This window comes from Bipolaris maydis (assembly GCF_028858645.1).
Source record: "Bipolaris maydis strain C4 unplaced genomic scaffold PSV08scaffold_3, whole genome shotgun sequence".
Taxonomy (NCBI): Eukaryota; Fungi; Ascomycota; class Dothideomycetes; order Pleosporales; family Pleosporaceae; genus Bipolaris; species Bipolaris maydis.
The window spans coordinates 916,051-939,981 of NW_027093859.1; the positions used below are offsets into that span (position 1 = coordinate 916,051).

The 23,931-nt window shown below is 47.3% G+C and overlaps 7 protein-coding genes across 7 annotated transcripts; 4 read left to right on the top strand and 3 right to left on the bottom strand.

The window, feature by feature from the left end:
* Positions 1–1,364: 1,364 nt before the first annotated feature.
* On the top strand, positions 1,365–2,122 carry PSV08DRAFT_173559 (uncharacterized protein; the record flags this gene model as incomplete). Its single annotated transcript, XM_014219540.2, has 2 exons — positions 1,365–1,503; positions 1,545–2,122. 2 exons carry the CDS (start codon positions 1,365–1,367, stop codon positions 2,120–2,122), a joined length of 717 nt encoding a protein of 238 aa, XP_014075015.2.
* A 653-nt stretch (positions 2,123–2,775) lies between these two features.
* PSV08DRAFT_217480 (uncharacterized protein) lies at positions 2,776–4,788 on the bottom strand (the record flags this gene model as incomplete). The annotated part of the gene is made up of 7 exons (XM_066092138.1): positions 2,776–3,710; positions 3,759–3,880; positions 4,001–4,064; positions 4,213–4,288; positions 4,310–4,372; positions 4,540–4,643; positions 4,692–4,788. The coding sequence occupies 7 exons, from the start codon at positions 4,786–4,788 to the stop codon at positions 2,845–2,847; spliced, it is 1,392 nt and encodes a 463-aa protein (XP_065949559.1). The 3' UTR covers positions 2,776–2,844.
* Positions 4,789–10,940: 6,152 nt separating this feature from the next.
* Positions 10,941–11,995, bottom strand: PSV08DRAFT_145979 (uncharacterized protein; the record flags this gene model as incomplete). The annotated part of the gene is made up of 2 exons (XM_014219538.2): positions 10,941–11,468; positions 11,522–11,995. Coding segments are annotated over 2 exons (1,002 nt in total), but the record flags the coding sequence as incomplete, so codon positions are not given.
* Positions 11,996–12,490: 495 nt separating this feature from the next.
* Positions 12,491–13,576, top strand: PSV08DRAFT_174273 (uncharacterized protein; the record flags this gene model as incomplete). Its single annotated transcript, XM_014219537.1, has 2 exons — positions 12,491–12,691; positions 12,752–13,576. The coding sequence occupies 2 exons, from the start codon at positions 12,491–12,493 to the stop codon at positions 13,574–13,576; spliced, it is 1,026 nt and encodes a 341-aa protein (XP_014075012.1).
* Positions 13,577–14,805: 1,229 nt separating this feature from the next.
* On the top strand, positions 14,806–15,426 carry PSV08DRAFT_407854 (ribonuclease III domain-containing protein). The gene is made up of 2 exons (XM_014219536.2): positions 14,806–15,091; positions 15,140–15,426. The coding sequence occupies exons 1-2, from the start codon at positions 14,872–14,874 to the stop codon at positions 15,373–15,375; spliced, it is 456 nt and encodes a 151-aa protein (XP_014075011.2). The 5' UTR covers positions 14,806–14,871; the 3' UTR covers positions 15,376–15,426.
* A 1,232-nt stretch (positions 15,427–16,658) lies between these two features.
* PSV08DRAFT_274230 (uncharacterized protein) lies at positions 16,659–17,391 on the top strand. Its single transcript, XM_014219535.2, has 2 exons — positions 16,659–17,014; positions 17,066–17,391. Exons 1-2 carry the CDS (start codon positions 16,758–16,760, stop codon positions 17,160–17,162), a joined length of 354 nt encoding a protein of 117 aa, XP_014075010.1. The 5' UTR covers positions 16,659–16,757; the 3' UTR covers positions 17,163–17,391.
* Positions 17,392–18,287: 896 nt separating this feature from the next.
* On the bottom strand, positions 18,288–22,895 carry PSV08DRAFT_359816 (WD40-repeat-containing domain protein). Its single transcript, XM_014219534.2, has 3 exons — positions 22,806–22,895; positions 20,433–22,752; positions 18,288–20,371 (listed from the first exon to the last, which is right to left on the bottom strand). Exons 2-3 carry the CDS (start codon positions 22,668–22,670, stop codon positions 18,335–18,337), a joined length of 4,275 nt encoding a protein of 1,424 aa, XP_014075009.2. The 5' UTR covers positions 22,671–22,752; positions 22,806–22,895; the 3' UTR covers positions 18,288–18,334.
* Between the last annotated feature and the right edge of the window lie 1,036 nt (positions 22,896–23,931).

Genomic DNA, 23,931 nt, shown 5'->3' on the forward strand with positions numbered 1-23,931 from the left:
AAAAACGAAAAACGAAAACGAAAAACGAAAACGAAAAACACAAAACGCGTAGCCGAACAGGCCCTAGGTATCTAAGTCTCTCGGTCGATCGGGAAACTCGGAAATAATTGCCAAACACCAACGGTATGAAGCCCGCTTGGAAACTTTATTCCTGCTGCAGCACTATTAATATTATTCTACTTATTGCTCGCTTACATTTAACAAGCATACAGTAAGCGCAATTGGTCGCTCTAGTTTTCTCTTAAAGTAATATTATGTTAGTATTGATATCCTGTAGTAAAGGTTGCTCGTTTTAGTTGACTAGCCCGCTTGGTCTGGGTTTTCCGGATTTTCCGATCGATTGAGAGCAAGTTCACAAAATGTGCTAAGCCGCATCAGGTTTAGCATCGGCTATTCGGATATCTAAGCCCACAGCCGAACTTTAACAACCACAAAACGGCTGAATTACTCCCTGTCAACGCAGAATTTGCTTTCCGTTTATCGAAAATCATTAGGTATTTTGGGATGAACTCAAAATTTAGACTTTTTCTTCTGCTTTCATCTTTGACTCAAGCAACTCTTCTCATAATTTCATATTATATACCTAAATTACAAGTAATTAGTTATGCAAAAAAATTGATCATAATACGAAAAGTGAGCAAATGCTTTTAGCAGCGTTTGAAGGGAACACAGCATTTTCAGCATTTTTGCAAAGCATGTTCCTAGACATTTCAGATTCGTATTATAGCACATCTATTACAAGAATTAAGCTAGTAAATTTGTGTCTATCTACAGATCTTCTGAATTATTCGTTGTGAATATCTGCAAGGCGGCGTTGCCGGTGCCGCCTATTCCGAAGAAACCACAGCAATGAGACTAGCATAACAAGTGCAATAATACTGCATACCATGCCTACCAAAAGCTGCGGCGAGGTATCCTTGACTTTCAGCTGAGCATACTGGTCCGCAATTGTGACTTGCACAGGTGTCGGAAGATCAGAGGCGATGGTAGGGTTTGCAAGGGAGCGTGTATGCATAGTGGCGTGTTTGTGTGTTATGTGCTTCTTGCTGACATTTCCCGCACTTCGAAATCGCATCTGTCGTCTTTCTTTTATAGGAAGATACCAAATTAGCACACAAAGCGAAAAAAATAACCTACAGGAAAGAAAACACATAACGATGAGAAGAAAGGAAATTCCATTAATGATAACTGCATTCTCAAATATCAGACCACAGCCTAGTATCAGAATCTTGTAAACCTTTCTCTACAAAGAGATGCTTTGTTTCTCGTGTATGATTCGTGATGTTGTTAGTTAGTCAAAACAAAAGATTATATATAATAGCAGCTAGCACGGTGCAAATTATCGCCTCATGCTCTTCTCCCCCATGGCTCAATTACACTGCTTCGGTTTTCTAGTAGTTTTATCTCTTGTAGTAAATATCGCTACGCATAGTTGGGTAGAGCGACTATATGTAACAAATAAGGGCGATCTAATCGAGCCGTCGGGCTACCCCCGCGGAAATGGTAAGCAATTTATTATATCGTAAGCATGGGCTAATTTACAGTTTTACGCACATCATCTTTTAGAGATGAGGATATGACTTATCGACTCCCTCCTGCAGGGCGCAGCGAAATCTGGCAAAGTGATCTCGCATGCAAAGTTAGCCAGATGACGTACAACCAGACAGCCGGAAGTCCAAGTCTTCATGCACATCCAAATGATACCGTGATACTCCTCTACCAGGAAAATGGGCATGTCACTAAGATAGCAGATGATCCCGGTCATACGAGTTCTGGGATAATCGCGGTATTTGGTACGTTGCACTCATTGCCTACTGACACTTTGCAGTACCTCGCGCTATCTAAAGACGATGGAGGGCAATACGAGCTGCTCAAAGTGGCTAGTTATGATGATGGAATATGTTATCAGGATAATAAAACGCCTATAGCTCTGGCGCGGCAGTCTTTACACCATCGACCTTCGCTTCCTGAGGAAGGGACGGATGTCTGGTGTGGCATAACCATTCCATTACCAGAATATATTCAAAAGGGCCAGATTTACACGTTAGTTTGGGTCTGGGACTTCCAGGGAATTGGATTTTATGAAGTGTACACAACGTGCATCGATATTATCATATCTTAAATAGAAGAATTGTATATAGAGGGTATGTAACTAGATTAACGTAGTCTACTAATACAAGACCAAAACACAGGACGTTAACCAAAAATAATAATAATAATAATAATACAAGACCAAAATTGTGAAGATAGGGGAGCGGCCTAAGTAGTTGTTATAGCAAGGTGTTCAAGCTTCTCGTCAATCTCTAGTGAAAATTAGCTTAGTGTCTTAAACGAAACTAAATCACTGACCGTCACATATGCTGCTGAACTCTTCCATGTTTTGATTGATGTGTATCATCCAGAGGGGTCGCGACTTCAATTGATGCAGCAGTCTGTCTAAAGCATAGAAATCATTTCGGTATTGCTGATTGACGCCATATACTGCCCGAAAGGCCCAGCGATTAATGTGTGCTTGATGCACCGCCAGTGCTGAGACGCACATCGGACAATTACAGGTTGCAGTTTGCATCATTATAACAACTGGTGTGAACTTGATGATGCTGAATGTAATGAAGAGGGCTTATGAAGAGCTTGTGTTGAAGAGATTATCCTTCATCATTTGCATATGTAGAATTAAGGGCCACGCCTAGACACTACTCAAAGAATCCCTGCGGCGTCGTCCAATGGCACTATGAATAGTATGGATTTTGAAAATGGAATCCGGAAAACAGAAATGAGCGAAAACAAATTTGATTGTGGGATAACCAACGCAGAAAACTAGGTACAATAAGGATTGCTATGCTGTCATTTGATGGAGTTGACGAAATGCATGACCCAGTATAAAAGACATCCAAGTGGTAATGACAGCTCATAAGAAATTTCTCCGTAGTTGAGATTACCTTGGTGAACAGCCCAGAAATAGAGTACTCGATTGCGATCCTTGTGTGAGTACAAGCCAGCGCGGGGCACGGGCTTATCCAATAGATTATTTAGTTTCTCTCCACTCATACCATAGCGATAGCGTAGATGAATACTGCTATGATAGAACCTAGCCCTTGATCTGATACTTGGAATGATATGCATAGGTTCCTTCTCGTGCGCAGCCAACACATGTTCAAGGCGGCCTTTAACCTCCTCAGCTATATTAGAGCGCAATTTTGGACCCGGAACTCGTGTATCCATAATACAGTCGAATAGGGCTTGCTGAAATAGCATCTCCCGTTGCTGAATAAAGCTGGACACATGTTGTGAGGCCTGACATGATACATTCGCGATGCAAGCAACACCACCCGCCATGCCAGCATGATTTATGCTTTGCGCTAGTGTAACAGAAGATGTAGTATCTGTTTGCAGTGGGGTAGAAGACGAAGACACATGTGACTTCTTGGGACGCGGTGAAGGGTGCTTCTCGAGAGTTGTACGATTTTGAGGCGCTGATATATCTACGCCACATTCTGGAGATTCCGTAGGTGAATCATTAAGGGTATGAGCTTCTGGCAATGCGACTGAGGTGTTGGTAGAGCCTTCCTCCTGGGGCTCTCTGTCTATGACAGGTTCCGCCGAGAGCATCGTATCCGCACACCCTCTCGAGGATGCGGCTGTTGGAATCGTTTCAAGGCTTTTTCGTTGAGCTAGCGAGGTTTGAAGAGTTTTTGGAGGCCCATAGTAAGCTTTAGGAATTTAGCAATAGTATGATATCATGGGAATTGCACGCATACCTATTGTCTTCTTTCGCGACGATCTTCTGGGTGTCATCTTGATGATTTGCGAAAGACGAAGCGCTAATTGGAAGGTGTGTGCTCCAAGAATTGATATTGGCTTAGTTGCAGTTCTCTTGAAACTGAAATTTAGGAGGGTTTATGTGCACATAGGCAGAACGGTGTGGTTGTGTACGGGCTTTTCAGCCTCACGGGCGCACAGTGGACAGGAACCAATGGTTCATGCGGCGCGGATAGCTGACCAATGGATCGCGTTGCTGGTCCCATAAGCGCCGCCTTTGCGCCAGGCTAATGCGCCCGTACGGACTGTCGGGGTATGCGGGACATACGTACGCAGGGTGTGTTAGTTTGTATGCATGCTCGTGGCGTACACGCAGAAAGTGTGCTCGTGATGTTGGAGTGCGCGTCTCCTAATTCCCCGGGCCTAAAGTTCCGATGCACATGAAGGACCCACAAGGTCTCCAATATTTCTCGAGGTGATGTTGCATCGAGGGGTCCAGGGGACCGTAGCCCGCGCGGTAATCGCGCTCCTACATTGAAGTCGCACGTACAGCAGTCCGATGCAGCCCAACAAGATGAAACAAGCAAGAAAGACCGAAAATCTCCTTAGAAGGCTAGACACATGCAGGCTTTACAAACGTAATTATGATTCAAGGATTCTGGTATGATAAAATGCATTATATTAGAACTATCCCCGCTCCTCCCAACATCTCAAATAGTCCCTTCTACTATATATACTAGGTATTATCTACGAGAAACGAGATCTCGCCATCGCACTTACCTTTGTGTCTTCAGGTTGAAATCCACAATGTAAAAGATGTATGTCCTGCTCACACCGGCGCACGCCATGCCGAACGGCTTCCTCGAAATGGGCAGTGCCGCACACTTAATTGCATTAGTCTCGTATACGCGCGTCAAAGATAACCTTCATACCTAGCGCCGCCATACTTCCTGCCTCAGCTAAATTTTCCTTGCTTATGAACCAACCGAGGTCTAAGGCTTGATCGGTCCGAAAGCAGCGCTCATACATACCAAGAGAGGTATGGTCCTGCACTACATCCTCACTAGGAATATATATGGCCAACGTGAAGATGTGGCGTTGGTCATTCTCCATCAATCTTTGTAGGATGGATTTCACCCACTGTTCCTGATCTGTCCGAAATCAGCATTGTTCTTTTATGAATTGCCTTTGCTTACTAGTCGTTTCGAGGAACCAAACAAGAGTAATGCGTCGAACTCTGGCACTCTGATTCTCATGAGCAACAAGCAGATCGCGTATTGCGAGTAAATGTGCTACAATCCCAATACCACTCGCTAAGAATAACACTTTGTCGTAACTGTTGAGATGATGTGGAGAACCGTATGGGCCGTCAACTATCGACGATAGCTGCAGGTTGTTGGCGTGGTGTATTATTATTATTATTATTATTATTTTAGTTTAGCGTCCTGTGTCAGCCGGTAGGCTATATAAGACGTGCAGGCTAGGCCTACAAGTATCTACGTAGTTCTATCAATTTAGTGTTGGTGGGGGAGGGGTTTATCTAAATCGAGGTGAGGCTCGTAGCCTATTATAGAGGGAGGTAGAGGGGGGTCTTGCGGGTAGAGGTGTTATGTAGGGTAGGTGTAGGGCAGAGGCACCTAGTATAGGTGTAGCCCTAGTTCTCAAGGTTTCCTTCGTACCAGGCTTGTGTTGCAGCCTTCGTTTCTTCAATAAAGGTAATTGTAGCCTGTATGCCTATGCTCGTGTTTAGGAGAAAGGCTAGCGATAGAGGGTCCTTGCTAGCCTCCTGCATCTTCGTCCTAGCCTCCTTGTACAGCGCGCAGTTAAGGAGGATATGTGCAGCGTCTTGCGTAGCTCTATAGTTACAGGGGCAAACCTTAGAGTCTACTTTGCCTCGCTTGAAGAGGAAATCTCTTAGATAGCAGTGTCCTAGCTTGAGCTGAAAGAAAGCGCTAGAGGCTTCTCTGCTAGTAGGAGGAGTGGCAATCTGCTTCCTAGTTTTCCACTTATACCTTGCGGCGTAAGTAGTTGGATTTAGAGCAATAGCTTTTCTCCTATATTGTCCTAGGTAGCTAAGCCACTCTCGCTCGCCTAGCTGCTTTATTCGTGAGCCTATTATAGCTAGACTTGTCCTGCTAGAGCTAGGATCTAGCTTTGTCGCCTCCTTTGCTAGCGCGTCTGCTTTCTCGTTTCCTATCACGCCTTGGTGTCCTGGTACCCACTGTATAGTAGGTAAAATGCCTTTTTCTTGTAGCTTCTTTGCTGCCTTACTACATCTAAGTTGCCATTCTTGTCCTGGCTTATCAGAAGCAGTCTGTAGTCTGAATATTGCAGCCTGATTGTCTGCATATACTCTGACTTCTAGGTAGTCGTCTACTAGATCGACAGCTTTCTCTAGGCCTAGGGTAATGCCCTCTAGTTCTCCGTTGTAGACTAGCTGGTTGTATCCTATGTTAACCTTCTCATGAGCTATGAGACTAGCTCCTTGGTAGAAAGCTACTCCTACTCCTATTCCCTTGCCTTCCTTTGTAGCTGAGGCGTCTGAGTAGATGGATAGAAGGTATTTGTCTTCTGGTCGCTCCTTATGGTGCTTTGCTTCGATTTCCTTTGACTTCTTAGATATATTGATCTTGTAGGGCATTGTAGAGCTCCAGGGCAAGGAGGCGTAGTGCTGAATCTTCTCACTGTCGTCCGATAGAGCTGTTGAGATAGATCTAGTAATACGCTCTAGCTGCTTCCCCTGATTACTAGTAATAGCAATATTAATAGGGTGGCTAGGAGCTAGCTTTCTTGCTCTAAAGGCGTATTGTCGTAGGGCGTTATTTAGCCTAATTCTAGGAGGAAATAGCGCTGCTTCTACCTCGCTGGGTATAGCTGGCGAGGTTCTAAAGGAGCCTAGGATCTTCCTACAGGCTTGATTCTGTAGCTTCTGCCTCTGGTTAAGTGCTGCCTGCTGCTCCTTCCAGAAGATTTGACAGCCATAGTCAGCTACGCTAGTAACGCAGGCTAGGTAGAGCTGTCGTACTGCTCTAGGCGAGAGGCCTTTGTTTGAGTTTGCTAGTCTGTTAAGGCGGTAGAAGGCTGCACTAGCCTGCTGGATTCTGATGAGGCTGTGGTGCTTGAACTTCAGGCTACTATCAAAGTAGACGCCCAGCCATCTTACGAGTTCTTTAGACTTTACTATTTCCTGATTTGGTAGAGTAAGCACTCTACTTTGATCTTTTCTCGATCTTGTCCAGTTTACTAGTTCAGTCTTTGAGCTGTCGAATTGGATGGCTAGCTCCTCTGCTAGTCTAAAGAGATTCTGAATCTCCTTTTCTAGTAGCTTGATATTTTTCCTTACTGACGTAGATGATATCGAGATCTGGAGGTCGTCTATATAGGAGGAGGAGTAAGTGCTCTGGCTATTCTGAATCGATTCAAACAGCGGTTTTGAGTAGATTAGGAATAGGATAGGCGAGGCTGGGCTTCCTTGAGGGGTACCTGTTGCGATCTCCTTTGGCTTCTCTGTTTGTCCATCAAAGGATAACTGTAGGACCCTATCTTCGAAGAAGGACTTTGTCCAGGCTAGTAGACAGCAGGGTAGGCCTTGATCTTTCATTGCTTCTAGTAGCTTGTTTTTTGAGACGTGGTCGAAGGCTCCTTTAATATCAAGAAAGATAGTAGTAGTAATCTTTTGCTTTCTTTTCTGCTGTTGTATATTGTTGTAGAAGAGTAGCGCAGCGTCGATAGCGGATTTCTTCAGTCTTCCTCCTAGTTGAGAGGGGTGGAGTAGATCTGTTGTTTCCGCTAGTGCGCCTAGTCTCCTAGCTACTAGCCTTTCTAGTACTTTACCTAGACAGTTTAGGAGTGAGATCACCCTATAAGCCTTAGGGATTGAGTAGTCAGGCTTGCTTGTCTTTTTTAAGATGACTCCCTTTGCTTTTCTCCAGCACCTTGGGTGGTAGCCTAGGTTGAAGAGAGTAGAGTATATCCTAAATAGAGCTTCTGGCTGCGCTAAGTAGACCTTTCGGATCACCTCCTGGCTGATCAGATCAGGCCCTGGTGATGTAGCCTTCACCTTGCAGCAGGCAAAGTGGAGTTCGTCCTCTGTTAGGGCAGGCCAGGTCCACCTGCCGTCTCCCCTGTAAGTGTGGAAGGAGGGGGTAGCTGTCGTAGGAGGCGGAGGAAAGAGATCCTCTCTAAAAGCCTTACACTTTTCAGTAAACGACTCCTTACCTTTGATAGTAGGTATTCGAGTACTAAGATTATCTTTTGTGTATGCTAGGGCTTTAAAGATCTCCTTTGGCGAGTCTTTTTGGAGGAAAGCCTCCCAGTGGCTCTGTTTAGCTCGTCGAATAGCTTTTAAATATCTATTTTTCGTACGTAGATACTCTCTTTTCCACTGGTAGAGGGAGCTATTATTTTCCTTTGCTGCCTCCTTCTTGTAGGCTCTATAGGCTCTACTTAGGTGTCGCTTACGGCTATCTAGTTCGCTAGTCCACCAGGGCTTCGTCTTTGGCTTTTGGTTAACTAGTGGAGTTGACTTTTCTAGCGCTTTCTGTATAGCTCTCGTAAGATCCTGGCCTAGCTCGTCTAGCTTAGTTTCTAGCGGGATATTTTGTCCTAGAATAAGCTTTCTTGAGGTGTAGTTCGAGCAAAGAGGTAGTGTTGATAGGCGCTTCTCTAGATCTAGGGCTTTGATCTCCTGTCCTAGCGTCTCCTTGAAAGTCGTCCAGTCCGTTCGTTTCGTATTATACTGTTTTGGCAGGCTAGCTGGCTGGCTAGGTAGCTGGCTAGTAGTATAGATACTAAATAGAATAGCGTGGTGGTCAGAACCTACTTCAGGTATAGTCTGCCAGTCCTGGATATTGGCAGCTGTATTGCTGGTTGCAAAAGTAAGGTCTAATACGCTTTCTTGCCGCATATGAGATCTCAAGAAAGTGCCTGCCCCTGGAGTATTTAGTAGAGTGAGATCTTGAGTATCTATCCACTCTACTAGCTCCTCTGCTTGTGTGCTAGGGCTGCGCTCCTCTAGGCTCCACCTAGGATGGTGGGTGTTGAAGTCTCCTAGGATAATTGACTGAGGCTGTAGGGTCTCCTGCAGGAGGCGCCTCTGGATCGTCGTCTTATTTAGCCCTTCTTGAAGGCTTTTTTCGTTATAAATGTTATAGATATAGAGGCTAGAAGTAGAGGCTAGTACTTTGATAGCTAGAAAGTCGTTATCGTCGCTAATAAAGGGATTAACCTCTACTTCTAGGTCCTTTCTAATATAGAACAGTACTCTAGGCCTTAAGGAGGTATCCTTAGGGGTAGGTAGTATCTGAGTAAAGTTCTGGTGAGCGGTAGATCTAGTGTTTGCGTACGAGGATCCCTTAGGTAGCCAAGGCTCCTGCACTACAATGATTTTGGCGTCTGCTTTAATAGCTAGATCTAGCGCGCTCTCAGTAGTTGGACTATTTCTATTAACATTTATTTGTAGGACTTTTAACATTCTAGTTAGAAGAGGTAGTCCTAGCTATCCTAGCTTGTAGGATATCACATTCGTGGCTATTAGCTGCGTGAGGTTTGCTACAGTTGACACACTTAAAAATAGTGTGTACGCAGGCTTTGCCTTTAGTAGGGCAGGACTTGCATTTATGTAGGCTGGTGTGGTGAGCCTCGCTGCACATCTGACAGGCTACTCTCGCGCACCTAGCCTCGAGGTGGCCAAATCCTTGGCATTTTGAGCACTGCTTTGAGTTATTGATAACTCGTAGCTTCTCTGCTCTTAGGCTCTCCCCTAGGATATAGAGCTTTCCTCTAATAGCCTTAAGGGCCTCCTCTTCGGTCGCAAAGGCGACGCAGGCAGAGCCATAGCTCTGCTGTCCTCTCTTAGACTCAGGGGTGAGCCAGAAAGGATTGCCTACTACTTTAAGGCCTTTGTTGAAGGTCTCAATCTCCTCCTTAATTACCTCTAGGCCATGGTTCGTAGGTAGTTTGTGAATAACTACTTTAAACCACGAGGTAATAGGCTGCGCTGCCTTAAAGGCTACTAGATCCTTCCAGATACTCTGGTTTTCCAGCAGGTAGTTGGCTGTAAAGGCAGGCGTGGTAGTGACTACCTTATTCCCTTTTGAGGATAGCGTGACTGAGGCGACTACAGGCGATTGCACTCCTCCTTTCCCGGTGAAGGCTTGGTTGAAGGCATTTCTTAGCCTGAGGGCGTCAAAGGCAGCGGGGCCTCCTTGGTTGACTAGGACTAGCTGCCTCTCCTTTAGGCTAGGCTTAGCCTTTTGAGGTGCCTTTTTCTGCACATTAGTCCACTGTTGCTCCTTGTTTGCTGCTGCAGCTGCAGCGTACGATATAGGCTGCGTAGGAGCAGCTGTCTGTCTGTTACCCTGCTGGTTTGGTTGTGCAGGGGTAGGTTTGTCGAGGCGACGAACCTTGTCTCTTAGCTCCTTAGAGACGTTTGAAAGCGAGGAGATCTGATCTCCTAGAATTGCAGCGTTTTTCCTACTAACTCGGCCTGTCTCAGTGTAGTCTCTGAAGACTTCTACTAAGTCGAGTAGGCTAGTCTGCTGCGAGGGGTTGCTTTCAGCTAGACTAGCTGCTTGGACTACTAGGTTTCTAGCTATCTCAAGTGCCTCTTCTACTGTCGTAGCCTTAGGCGTCTTATTTTGGCTAGCGAAAGGATTCCTTAGTGTTGAGCCAATAAAAGGCGAGAAGTTGCTTCTAGTGCGGGTGTGCGTGGGTCTAGTGGGCTCGGCTGGTAGGTCATTAATTGTAGAGGGGGGTGTGCTATCCCTAGGGCGTGAGGATTCCTCAGTCCCTTGGGTTCCTTGTACTTCTACTACGATCGTGTCCATCTCGTCGATCTCCTGAGTGTAGCTAGTAGCGCTCATCTTGGATCTTCTACTAGCCTCTTCTAGGCTAGTAGAGGCTGGTCTTTTCTTCTTATTCTGCTCTATACTAGAGCTTCGCTCTATATCCTGCTGGACTCGAGCTTCTAGATCGCTACCTTCGAGTTCTACCTGATCTCTTTGAGTTGGCATTAATCTAGATGGTCTGTGCGCTGAAAATTTTTCTTGAGGTTTGTAAGATAGCTGTAGAGAGACTAGTATTTCCCTCTACTACGCGGCAGCGCGCTAGATGCACGCTTTAAAAGTAGTCGTAAACGATTTCTTATAAGAGATTTGTATATATTTAGCTAGTATTACACCTATTCTAGAAAACTCGAAGTTGGTGTGTGTGTTGGCGTGGTGTAAGTTAGCGCTGAATCCTGCGAAACGCTGAACAATCAGAATTATCTCAGACCCATCTACCCAGGCTATTGAGTAAGGGTGTGCCTGGATAAACCCTGCACAATGGCGTGACACACCTGGCAATGTTAGATAGATGTATTGTCCTGGGCGAATCAGCCAATTCTTCTTCAGTGGCACAGTAACACTCGCTGCGTCAGGAACGCCACTCTTGCTCATGAAAGCAGTAATTGTTACTTCATTCGCAGCTTTACGGCCCGAATTTTGATTGCCAACCCGAATAAGCCAAAGAATTTTTTGAACAAGCCAGACTGCCGAAGTTAGACTAAGGCAGACAAGGGCTCTGCGATTACGGAACGGAATGTGGAACCAGAGCACACCGACGAACATCAGTGCAAAAAGCAGATGTGTCTTTATAAAGAGCTCAAACATATATCGCCGGACATATATAAATGAAAAGACCATCAAAGCAGTGGCAAGAGAAAGAAGCTGTAGAACATTAAGTGTAAGCGTTTGTAGAGCCCATTTTGTTGATTACATACCAACGATTGTACTATCGTAAGACGTGGGTCCAACATTGCATGCAAAATGCCGTGTATCAGGCCTTCTGTAATGCAAACGCGACCCACCCAACGATGGATAAGAGAGGATTGGCTTGGGTGTAGTCGGATAAGTCGGTCTCCGAGCAGACTAGTTCTTCCTCCCAATAGAAGTGGCACAAGGTTTATAATGAATAGACTCCCGCAGCGATTGGCTAATTCCTCACGATTACCGACATCAAGAGCGCAAGCTGCAATATTGGCGACAAAATAAATGAGGATCTTCAGGAAAGTGAGAATAGACACATTGTCCGAGCCGATCCGACGACGGTAGAAAGTTGTGTAGATCAATCTTTTACGCAACAAAGAGCACAGCCTACGCCGCGCAGGTGTTTTCAAGAAGCGAAGCGCTTTCCAGATGAGGAGCAGACCAAATGCAGAGGCTAATGCCACCGCGTAGACTAAGCTAATTTGCATGATTATTTGTCTTGGAAAGGTCCAGGCCATACGCTCGGCATATATATGGCCTTATGTCCGAGCAATGCTTAAGTTAGAACACGAAAAACATGAAATGAAAGCTGAGAAACGGAATATTGGCGTGTTTGTGGTGAGCGATTTGCGGAAACCCGTTGTTCAGAATAGAGCGCGATATGGGACTTTGACCCCACATCCACGGTCAGGGGTTCGAGTTGCGCCGTACATATGCAGAGAAGATCTCTGATCCTTCCAAACTAGCTGCGCTTATCCGGGCGTTCCTATTGGCCCAAGCATCTTTTATGAACCGCCGTGCCTCATTGGTACAACATACGGATTTTATGGCCGATAAGTTTTAGGCTCAGTTTGCAGCGCGCTTGTTCCACCAACTGCGGGTTTTATAGGTACATATACCATGCAGTTGTAGCAACAAAATGTCAGCTACAACAATTCTTAACTTGCTATTGTTCTACTGATTCAGTTATTGTTCCAATTACTATGGCATCGAAGGAAGCACAGAAGCTGTTTGATCGTCGAAGGACCGGCCTCGATCGGAAGGCACGAGATCTCATCATGAAGTCGTTATCCATGCACAATGTTGATCTTGGAATAACCATCATATATGAGTTCGGGGAAGAAGTGAGCATGTTTCGCTCTCATTTAGACGACGGGCGTTGGTGGTCCACAGTACAGGACCTTGTGAGTTTGTTCCAACTTCTGGCATGTAAGAAACATCCTAACTTACATTGCAAATACTAGAAAAATACATGCGGTAAGGGTATCACGGGAATGGGAGTTATTAATGAGGAAACTCGGGGCCTTTGGGAGTGGCAGGTTCACCAGGAACGAAAGAAACGGCCTGAAAGCAACTTTCGTGTCCCTCCCTCAGGGTCCAATGCAAAACGAGAGTTACCTGAGGACATACTCAGTACAAGCAAAGGACTCTTAACAGCAGGACCTGCTGATGATTCAGAGGACGAAGGCTCGGGAGATGAGACCCCTGATGACAAGGCTTCAGACGGCAATGAAACACCAGAAACATCTGCTGATGAAGATGATCCATCAGACGATGACGATGACGATGATGAGCCAATAAGGACGAAGCGGAATGTCAAACAAAGGAAACAACCTTTACGACGCGTTAAAAGCACCGGGGGCTCATATCATGGGTCGCCAAAACGTCCGCGTGAAGACGACGCCACGTCGATGCAATGGAGTATGTCTGACCCGCCTCCGCAGCAGCCACTTTTTCAGTATTCACCGAACTTCAACAATTACACACACCATCCTAACAGTAACCCTAACGGACAATTCGCCTCTTTAGCAAATCATCCAGCTCCGGCACTATCTATGCTTCAACAAGGGCATAATCCGATAACAGTGCATCAGCCCGATATTTTCAACTCAGGTTATACCCAAGAACTAGGATTTGGCGCTCATATGTATCAAGAACCTATGCAAACAGGTCCCATGGGTTCACGTCCAGTTCAGATACCAGAGGTGCCACAGCCAAAGAAAGTCAAGAAGAGCAAGTCTACTTCTGTTGTAACAAAGAGAAGAAACTCGAGAAGATTCAAAGATTAAGCGTCTGGGGTTCGTAATTCTTTTTTTGTTTTTTTCATTTTCGTCCCTCGAATTTCCAATGTAAAAACTGCCTGTCGTCTTAGTTTGGCGTTCTGTAGCCTAGAGTAACGATAACATGATTCAGCCTCTGATAGACAGTTTCTCTTAGAAGATGCAATTCTGGATGCAACGCACATCTTCCATAACTAGAGTGCAGCTGATTTTGGTTTGAACTCCGAAGCTCCCATGACTCTGTACTTATGCGGGCTATCATGCCGCTGGCCAATGAGTTCTTTAGCTCTGAAGATCATGCACTTAATGCTCCAGAGAACGCCCGGTCGTGCCACACGTTACAGCTATCCGGAAAACAACAAACAAGGTAAGTTAGGTTGACTACTGAAGCCATTTTTTAGGTCTCCAATCTGGGTGGCGATCTTCGGAAATGAAAAACCCCGTGTGCCAAAGATAACCAATCGGATCGGCAGGGTCGATGAGAAGTCTATGATCCTTGCGATCCGATTGGTCGTTTTCGCCATATATAGACAGGCGTTAGATAGAGACTATAGTTGGCTCGATTCTCCTTATTCTAGGGATTTACGGGCCCAAGGAATGCCGGCTGGCTAGGCAAGATGAAATTGCAGATATGGTGTAGTTACTACACCGTACGCCTGCGCAAGTGCTCGCTATCCACTACCATGATCATGTTTATGTCCATACTAATGTGTTTGACACATACACGTTATCATCATCCGTGATAGTTACGACAACAAGATCTCATAAGCATGCATTCGCTTGCAAAATAGTTACCAGTCTATGTAATACGCAGAGTATCTACCCTACGTTAGTGTAGTCAGTTTAGTTTGACCTGGCCGGTTTCCACCCGACAGCTATAAGTCTCATAAGATGCTGCTTTAAGTAACCATTGTTCAGCGCCACATCGAACAACCTCATGTTATGTGGCAAGCCTGATGTAGCTGAAAATTTAATGTAGTTAACCAGTGTGGAGTACGTCATCTTGTGATCACAATGTCAGTAATCGTCCCTTTTGTCATGTGGATAAGCACAGTGCGGGGTTTTGCAAGTTTGGTACACGCTAGTCATAGTCGTGATTACGATTGGGAATCCAAAAGAAATCTGGGACGTTCAGAAAATTTTGCTGAAAAAGCAATGGCACGATGACGTGAATTTTTGATCCTCTTAGTTGTTACCTACGCATATAAAGTAGGTGCATTGACACTTGGTTATTCTTTAGATGAGGAGTAGTTATCTATGGCGTACAGATTCTAGGAACTACAGCCATTCACTTTGTTTCTTCTATGACCGTGAAGATGGCTGAGCGTTCCGTAGAGACTATCCTCAAGTATCATTTCTCCAACCGCGAATTGCTAGAGGAAGCACTACTCGCTGCAGGGGCGTCAGTCTCCAGCAAAAATCTACAGGGTGATGCAAAAGGCAACAAGCGCCTTGCTCTATTAGGAGATTCTGTTCTACAAGAAGCTGTTCTGGAGCCATGGTATAACTCTAAGGAAAGTACTGGTGAGTGCATACATATATAGATTTTTGTTAAGAAACTTACCTTATTAGAGGAGGGTCATAACAGGGTGAAATGTTTATGTGGGAACAAGAGATTAAAAGAAATAGCTCAGAGAAGCGGGATATCGGACTGCATTACCAAAAACCCATCACAAAATGGTCAAGTACCCCAAGAGACTGCTGCGTCGACGGTTGAGGCACTGGTGGGAGCAGTTTACATAGATTGTGGAGAGGACATATCAAGGGTCCATCAAGTCCTCGAGGCAATTGATTTTTTCAAAGAGTGATAAAAATAAGTTCAATCTAATTTGTGACAAAGTTATAGTTATGTATGATATAACAATCACTACGTTAGAGTTTGTATTAAGCGAAACAATAGTTGAAACACTACAGCCAAAAGAAATGAAGGATCAAAAAGTGGATTTTGAGATTCTCTAAGCTGTTTAGTCAACATCAGTGTTGCTAAGAGAGAGCCGCAGTGGTGTTTCGCTACAGCAGTTGTTGTATTAGTTACTGGTGGATGGATGTTATAGTGCTAAATATCATGCAAACTTTGTAAGCACTTAACTATTAACTAACTATTATTAAAATATAACTTTGTTAGCTTAACGTCCCTTCTCAAGTGTTGAGGTGCCCGCCATGCTCAGACAAATGAGGGTTACTCTAGCTTTCAGCACTTCACCTTCTCAGCATACTTTAATAATTGTTAATAGATTGTATCAGCAACATACTAAAGTGATTAACGAGCTTGTTCCTCTCCCATTACCTAAAATTTACGCCATGTCTCATGGTGGTCGGAAGAGAAGGCTTGAGCTAGTGCTTGGCTAGCTCGATCCATGGCTGCAAGTATGTCGATAGTCTAGCAAAGAGGCAATAGCCAGCAGCCTCTACGTAACGAAAGCGCGCCCTGTCGCTCTAATGACATACAGAGGATGAGCGGAGCTTGTGCTTAAAATAGCAAGCACACGATGGTGTCCTAGCACTCAGGGAGGGACACTAACCCGTATACCTTAATTACCTCACGGTAGAATATCCGATTCATCGCTGGGTTAGGTAGGGACGGCGTATCGTACCCCTTCTGCCTTATTCTTTCCGTACGCAAGCGATGCTGATCAGGCCGTCATCACAAAAGGAACGACGTTTTGGGTTAGTTTGTGGGGCACCACGATTAGTAATCCATTCGATCGGCGAGTGGCTTAGCGTTGTGGCCGTGCAGGCGCGGCTGCTTGGGAACGTGAGTTCGCCTCCATCTCCTACTCATCAAACAACATTTCAGAACTCATCTAGTTCTAGCTTATAATCTCTCTACACGCATTTGCCTGCCTATAGCCTGTTAAGTTTGTCCAGTGGATCTCCAAGCCTTTAACTGCATCCTGCTCAAGCCGCATGCTATCCATGTTTGCCGACTCCACCCTTCCGCGTCCACCTGTTCCGCAATGATCCACTAGAGTGCCGAAGTAAATTTCTTCGTCGTGCTGTGTAAGTCCCACTATGCATATTGCACTAGATAGACCTTCATTGTATCACGTTCTAAGTCATGGTTACAGGCCGGCACTTGCTTTGACTCGCACTGCACTTCGTCTCCCTTCTTCCGTCGCGCTTCGTCCTCCCATCGCATGCGACCTCCTTATCCACTCCGTCCGCGATATCATTTCTGTGGTTAGCCACGATGAGCCATATTGCTCCAAAGCGGGTTGTCCTCCGATGTCGCGAACAATACTTCAGAGAGCACGGGCGAATGGTTGAGACTTTCCTCGAATCGCAAAACCTCCTAGATATAGAGGACTATGGGATACATATATGTGGAGATCCATATTCTCCTACTACTCTATATCTCGTCCTCGATCTCTACTGCAGGGAGGTCCCGATTGTTGATCTCAGCAACTTAGAACTCCAAGTCTTCAAAGTCTCAAAAAACAATACATTGTACGTTTATTTCCTTCAGCTGTAGGACGAAACTAAGTCAGAACAATCTAGTACTTTCAAAAACCTTGGTGAGAATGCTAGCAAGAGAGCTTACGAACGTTCTCTTACACTAGATTGGGGGGCGAACCAATCTAATCAGAGGAGTTAGAGGGCGTTACCCCCTTACATATAGGACATTCCCCAGCTAGGTTTGTATCTTGAGCGTCGCGCGTCAATGGAAGGTCCCTCAAAAAACCAGACGGTGGCATGCATGGGTCTCTGTTAGGACGATTCAGTGCTGTTGCACAATAGACGATGTGGTCTCGATTCTCATGGGGAGGGTTTCGTGTACAAGATTGGTATGTTTTACAATTCCAAGAACACATGTTTGCAAGCAGTAAATATGTTTTGGGGCTGATGCAGAGTTGGTGGTGGAAATGTTTCCCCTCACCCTCTCGTATCATCAAGTTTTCGCAGTGACTCTTGGAAGGCACCTTACTAAAATAGGCCAAGTGGCAGGTGAGGGCTGCATCCGTTATCTGGCCCGATCCTGTGATGATACGCCACGTCGCATAACCGTGATTTGCGCTCCCATTGACTCGCTAGGTAAAACGGAGGGATAGTTACACGTCTTCCATTCACAGTATGATATTAATTAATGTAACGTCCGTCCCTGTGGGTCGAACATCCCTCCACAACGAACCACCAACATTGCTCAAGGACGTTACGCCCAAGCCACAGATACTTTCAGATTTAAGTACTCATTCATATGCTCTTTAGATCCACCTCTACCTATCGCAAGTCTTAAATAGCAAAATTACAGCAATCTAAGGGGCGCATATGAAGTTTTTGTGTAAAGCAATAAAGCTGCAATAATAACATACCCCTGTTCTACTTTTTACAGAAGGGTAACTTGCTTATTCGGAGGACCTATACAATTCACAGCAGGCTAAAGAACCTACAGGCACTCTATGAGGACCTGCAGCCTCTATCTAGATACACTCCGAGTTTCTCCGGCTTGGTGTGCCAGTCCTTCGCGTTTAGCGAGAGGATTTATAACGCTGACATAGCAGGATTGCGAACGCTTAGCGGCCCACGATGTACACCTGCACTATGCCAAAAGAGCTGAAGCTGTGGCGCAAAGTTGAGAGGCTTCGTCCAGCCACTGCTTAAGCGCGCGGTCGCTTTCTGCCTATTCTTAGAATTTGAAGACACCACGAGATTCCCATTATACGTACTTAACTATAATAAGTAACTGTTATAGCCTTGGTATTTTGAACTGAGCAGAAAAGCGCGAGAGCTAAGAAAATCGTTCTATCTATTCGTTTTTACAACATTAACTTAGTTCACGTGACAAAGCCATACCCTTCCTGACCCTACTCCTATACCTACTTGGGTCTCACTCACAGCCGAGCATAAGGGCCGATACTCAGAGGGTATCCACAACATGTTGCTACTAGCGCACTTGACCCAGTTGCGATCTGAACTTATACCGGCACCCTGGTACTGTGGTTTTGATACTACATCGTCGATGCGGTCTATGATCTGGGAACTAGAGATGGTGATAGTGCCTATTTCTGTTGAGAGCATAGCACTAGTAGGATCGAAGGATAAGTCCCAAAGGGATCTGCCAACGTCAAAGGTATGCAGACACATCCCGCTGCTCGCGTCCCAGATCTTGACAGTCCTGTCCTCTGACGCTGACGCTAGCCAGGTCGAGTCGTGCGAGAAGGCCACCGACGTAACACCACTGCTATGGCCCTCGAGCGTGTGCAGACACGTCCCGCTGCTCGCGTCCCAGATCTTGACAGTGCTGTCGCCTGACGCTGACGCTAGCCGGGTCGAGTCGTGCGAGAAGGCCACCGAGGTGACAAAATTGCTGTGGCCTTCAAGCGTGTGTAGATACGTCCCGCTGCTCGCATCCCAGATCTTGACAGTCCTGTCTAAAGACGCTGACGCTAGCCGGGTCGAGTCGTGCGAGAAGGCCACCGAGTTAACAATACTGCTATGGCCCTCGAGCGTGCGCACACACCTCCCGCCGCTTGCGTCACAGACCTTGACAGTGCTGTCCCAAGACGCTGACGCTAGCCAGGTCGAGTCGTGCGAGAAGGCCACCGACGTAACAATACTGCTATGGCCCTCGAGCGTGCGCACACACCTCCCGCTGCTCGCGTCCCAGATCTTGACAGTGCTGTCGCCTGACGCTGACGCTAGCCGGGTCGAGTCGTGCGAGAAGGCCACCGACGTAACACCACTGCTGTGGCCCTCGAGCGTGTGCACACACATCCCGCCGCTCGCGTCCCAGATCTTGACAGTCCTGTCCCATGACGCTGACGCTAGCCGGGTCGAGTCGTGCGAGAAGGCCACCGAGTTAACAATATTTCTATGGCCCTCGAGCGTGCGCACACACCTCCCGCTGCTCGCGTCCCAGGTCTTGACAATGCCGTCTAAAGACGCTGACGCTAGCCGGGTCGAGTCGTGCGAGAAGGTCACCGAGTAAACACTACTGCTATGGCCCTCGAGCGTGTGCAGACACGTCCCGCTGCTCGCGTTCCAGATCTTGACAGTGCTGTCGCCTGACGCTGACGCTAGCCGGGTCGAGTCGTGCGAGAAGGCCACCGAGGTGACAAAATTGCTGTGGCCTTCAAGCGTGTGTAGATACGTCCCGCTGCTCGCATCCCAGATCTTGACAGTCCTGTCTAAAGACGCTGACGCTAGCCGGGTCGAGTCGTGCGAGAAGGCCACCGAGTTAACAATATTTCTATGGCCCTCGAGCGTGTGCACACACATCCCGCCGCTCGCGTCCCAGATCTTGATAGTCCTGTCCTCTGACGCTGACGCTAGCCGGGTCGAGTCGTGCGAGAAGGCTACCGAGTTAACAATACTGCTATGGCCCTCGAGCGTGTGCACATATATCCCGCTGCTCGTATCCCAGATCTTGACAGTCCTGTCCTCTGACGCTGACGCTAGCCGGGTCGAGTCGTGCGAGAAGGCCACCGACGTAACACCACTGCTGTGGCCCTCGAGCGTGTGCACACACGTCCCGCTGCTCGCATCCCAGATCTTAACAGCGCTGTCCAAAGACGCTGACGCTAGCCGGGTCGAGTCGTGCGAGAAGGCCACCGAGTTAACCCGATCGCTATGGCCCTCGAGCGTCTGCAGGCACGCACTCCAGCCGTTGCTCATAGCTGGCTTGACGGCTACTCCCCTAGGCTCTTCGTGCTGGAACAGCCTTCTTACTATGCTATCAGCTGGACTGAACAGCAGAGCAGATGCGTATGCCTGTAAAGGATAGTTCTCGATCGCCTCCTTATGATACATAATAAACCGTCGTGCATCGTACACGATCTTGTTCAATACGTCCGTGTCTCTAAGTCCCTAGCTACGTTAGTAACTACACTGTGAAGGCCGTGTATAGATGTAGTTGTGTTAGCCGTACCTGGACTAGATCCCATAACCTTGTCATCGAGACTACCCCTTTGGCCATGCTTCTGCACAAACTAAGCGCTTCTAGCCAGTAGAGATATTTTTGCTTAAGAAACACGTCTATAGCTGTAGTGATTTCTTGATTAGTAGCACTAGGTTTCGAGTCGCAGAAGTGGTCAACCCAGTACACACATGGGTAGTGCGACACGGCTAGAGGATCGGGAAGAAGTGGCTTAACGTCTTCTATAGCATATCCAGGCGCTTGAAGGTTGTATACATCTCTGCGTAGTGTCTCGTGCAGAATTGCAAGTGATTTCGCGAAGATATCTTGATGCACACATTCTATACCGTCTAGAAAGACGTCGTTTAACGCTTTTGTAACAAGGAAGTCCTTAGCTGATTGATGCACAAAGTACACCGTATCGTCTCGCAGCGTTAGGAATGATCCGCAGAGACCAACGATCTCCCGCACGGACTCTAGATCATTAACAAGGTCTGCAAGTTGCTTAGTTAATATAACTAGCTCGCTAACTGTGACCGGTCGATATAGGACAGCAGCCACTGCTAGCACCCGCAGACATCTTCGAGCGCTACTAGACTTGCGTATCTGGTCTAGCATCTGCCTATAAAGTGAGTCTAAACCAGGCGGAAACTGGGCTAGCTTCTCTTGCACGTCCCACTTTGGCGTCGCTTTGAGGTCTTGGCACACCAACGCAACCCAGAGGAAAGTGTCGTTCGCGTTCGACATTAAGTGCTGGAGCACCGCGTCTTGCACCTCTGGCGTGTAGCGCTTCTCTTGGGCTAGGCGACACACCTTCTGCCGGATAAACACATCTACTGCTGCAGCCACCGACTCGGCGTTCAACTCAAGGCTGAGCCTCATTTTGTGCTCAGCACGCTCCAGTTCTTCCTTAATATCTGGCCAGTTGCGACTAGATACGATCCACTTGACACGAGAGGACGCAGACGACTGCTTCGCGATAAAACTGAGCAATTTTGGTAAGTCTGTCGCGCATTCGTCGAGCGCGTCAATAATTAGGCACGTTGTGCCTAGGCCTGCATCTTGCAGCACGTCAGCGAAGATTTCTGTCAGGGCGACCCAGGCGTTCGCGTCCTCGAACAAGCTTTTGCCGGCATGGTCGTACTTCCTGCGAACGTGCGATGCAAGCGACGGCTGCCGGTGCACAAGCATGTACAGCAAGCCCCGCAGCACAGCTGTGGCACTATTAATACGCATGTCGGTGGCCTGGCAGAAAAAGTACGAAAAAAGGGTAGGTTTCGGCGTCAAGTTTTGCAGTTCGTCGATAATGCCACACAGTAGCATTGTCTTGCCTTTGCCAGGATCGCCTTTCACCCAGAGCAGTCCGCTGTATTGGTCCTCATGCCACTGCCTGAACGTGGTGTTGTCGAGGATCCAGCGGTAGGATTCTGCTAGCAGTCCACCTTTAGTGTCCTCGATGCGCTTCTTGTCGTCGCACGGATCTGTTTGGCGTATGTCTTGAATGCATCGTTCTAGCTTGTCGACCTCGTCCATCAAACGCTTGAACGCGCCGGCCTCGCCCTCGCCATATAACGGCGCTAGCTCAACATCGAGGATGCCTTGCAGGCAATATGCTTTATCCTCGTCGCGCCTTGTCTTCCGGCCTTCTGCCCACCTCAACCGCTCGTTAATGATAAACCGAGAAAGCGGGGCCCTGTTGAGCACTTCGGACGGAATGCTAGTTATCTCGTGGATCATTATCTGCAATGACGTCTTACTACCAAGACTCTCTCCTTCTTGCGAGAAGAACTCGACTATAGCTGGAGCAAGAAGCTCTTGAAGAGTCCAGCCACGCTTAAACCACCGGCTCGACCTAAAAGCAGGCTCCCAGCTAAGCCTAGCAGCTCTGTCGCAGGCTTTCCTCTTCCTTTTCCAAACATCCGACAGATATACATAACACCGAGCTGCATCGCGGTACCAGCGAAACATCGATCGGATGGAGAAGGCGAGTTCAGCCTTGTTGGCCTTGTCGATGCAGCACGTGTCGATCCAGAAGTACTGGAGGCTGTCGCGCCGTGCCTGTTCTCCGCAGAAGACGATCTTCTTATAGCCGGACTTTGTCTTGCCGCCGCCTGTCTGGAGGTCTGCAAAGGTTACCTCGTCGCCATCTGCGCCCCAGGTGTGTGAGAGTATCGCGTAAGGGGGTATGTCGCCATCGTCGAAGCTGTGGATGCTGAGCTCTGCGCTTTCGCTGTACTGTAAGAGCCGCATAGGTTCGTGTGGGTGTATCGTAGGTATGTGCGACGAGAACGAGATTCGAAAGGTTGAACTTGGTAGCCTAGTCGCGCGGGCGCTTGTTGCTTGTTAGCTGCTTTCCTACTAGATACCGATGGACGGTCAGCATACAGAGAGAAGGACGAGCAGGTGCACCAGCTAAGGTACCAACAGGATCCCGTGATGCGTCAAGATGTCGCGAGCTGAGGCTGCCGGCTCTCGCTGTGTTGTTGACTTTGTGGTGAAGCCTTCGTGAAGCCCCAGGTGGGGTATGCAAGGCGTGCCATGCATGCGCTGTGCATTGCTCGCAAGGCTGAAGCGCGTCTGCATCGAAAGCTGCCGAGGACATGAGGCCCCAAATGAGAGAGCAGTCACGCAGATACAACATTTGTGAACATCATCTAGGTTCAAATTTGACTTAAAATACCCTTTCTATCCAGCCTGCGCAAGGCCGCGAAATACTTCATACAGAGCTAGAGAAAGTGGTCTAGTACATCCTAGCTACAGGCGCTCTCCATTCAGATACCGGCGCATGCGTTAGCTCAGGCGCATCGATCCGCTGCGCTACTGTGGGCTTTGGCGACCGCAGGACCGTTGATCCTTCTAGCGCGTCGCTCTTGCGCTTACGCCCGCGCTTCGGCTTGCCTGCTAAAGCTTGCTCCATTGCAGCACGCTTTGCCCTAGCCTCCTCAAGATCTTCGAAACTCATCACCTTAGCCTTGCCTAGAACTACCGACTTTGTCGACCGGCGGGTTTTGGCTTCTCGATTAATCTGAAGGAGGAAATGATTACGATCTTTGAGGAGGGCCTGCTCAGCGAAGGATACCTTAGCCGCGCTTGCCAGTTTCTGTATGCGTCTCTGTAGACGGTCTTTGCTCGTCTTTTCAAGCATGTGTGTGTCCTTTGTAATTAGATCATGCAGCGACGTAAGCGCTTCTGTCGTCACTGGTGTTACTGGCGTGGTAGGCGTACGGGGCATATCGTCCAACATATCAGCACTCGCAGTCTCGGTTCCTGGATTTAATATGTTGCTTACTTCCGCTGGAGGTTTAGGGACATCTCTGAGCACTCGTTCCGGGTTGAAAGGGAACAGGCCAGTTGCAGACCACCCAGCTCTAATGTTCCTTTTAGTTAGTGCGCGATCTCTTGCAGGGCTATAGAGATAAGTAAAATGCTCTTTGCCAACAATATCTACGCCTCCTTGGTTGAGTCGCTCGACTTGTTCACGATACGCGCTCTTCAAAGGTGCAAAAGGGCC